Source organism: Sphaeroforma arctica (genome assembly GCF_001186125.1).
Source record: "Sphaeroforma arctica JP610 unplaced genomic scaffold supercont1.11449, whole genome shotgun sequence".
Taxonomy (NCBI): Eukaryota; class Ichthyosporea; order Ichthyophonida; genus Sphaeroforma; species Sphaeroforma arctica.
In genome coordinates this window covers 1-829 of record NW_014029109.1, presented here as the reverse complement: position 1 = coordinate 829, position 829 = coordinate 1, and the positions used below count along the sequence as shown (strand labels likewise).

The window sequence follows — 829 nt, the reverse complement described above, 5'->3', positions numbered from 1 at the left end:
ACATATGTATTTATATATATACATATATATTCAACTCTAAAACCCTACCCCCCCACCGCTGGTCATCGTACCTGCTGTGGTGTGTGTGCTTGTGGCTGTTGTCCATGTCTAAGTCGTCGTCCTCTGAGTCTATATTCAGTGGATCCCCGTTCATGAGGTTGCTTGTGCTGTCTGCAATCCCATCGTCTCCGCTTTTGCGTTTCTGCCGCTTGGCGTCAATGTCGTGTACCTTGCCTAAATAAGATAATGATAGTAGGATTTTAGGGTTTTAGGTAACGGATAGGGTGGTGGCAATAGATAGGATGGTGGTCAAGAATCAGATGGACGTGTACTTCATTGCCGAATATGCAATGGAACTTAACAGAGAGCATTGGCCCTTGCCTGAGAATCAAAATGGCCATAAAACATATGGACAAGATTTTTTTCTCGAAGTAAACATCAAACAATAAACCCAAAGCCCTGCGCAGTCCTGCATACCCCCCCCCCTCCCCCAACACACACAAAAACATACACACACAGAGAGAGAGACACACACACACAGACACACGCACATACTATTGATATGGTTCTCCTCCACATTGCCCACCATTTGCTCTTCCCCAAAAGTATCACGCATTTCCAGTGCGTATTCAAACATGTCACCGCACAACGCCTCAAGCGATGTCGCACTCGGTCGAAACTCGGGATCATCATCCCAACACAACGCCAGCAGACGGTACACCTGTACGTGAATATATGAGTGGGATATGTGAGTATATATATATTGACCCTTTTAGAACACCAACCTGTAGAGCAGGTAAATGGAAACTCATCACAAAATGCTACTATA

The 829-nt window shown here is 45.1% G+C and overlaps 1 protein-coding gene across 1 annotated transcript; it reads right to left on the bottom strand.

Annotated features, from left to right (window-relative positions):
• Positions 1-71: 71 nt before the first annotated feature.
• Positions 72-234, bottom strand: SARC_17625 (hypothetical protein; the record flags this gene model as incomplete). The annotated part of the gene is made up of 1 exon (XM_014288284.1): positions 72-234. A coding segment is annotated over one exon (163 nt), but the record flags the coding sequence as incomplete, so codon positions are not given.
• Positions 235-829: the final 595 nt, after the last annotated feature.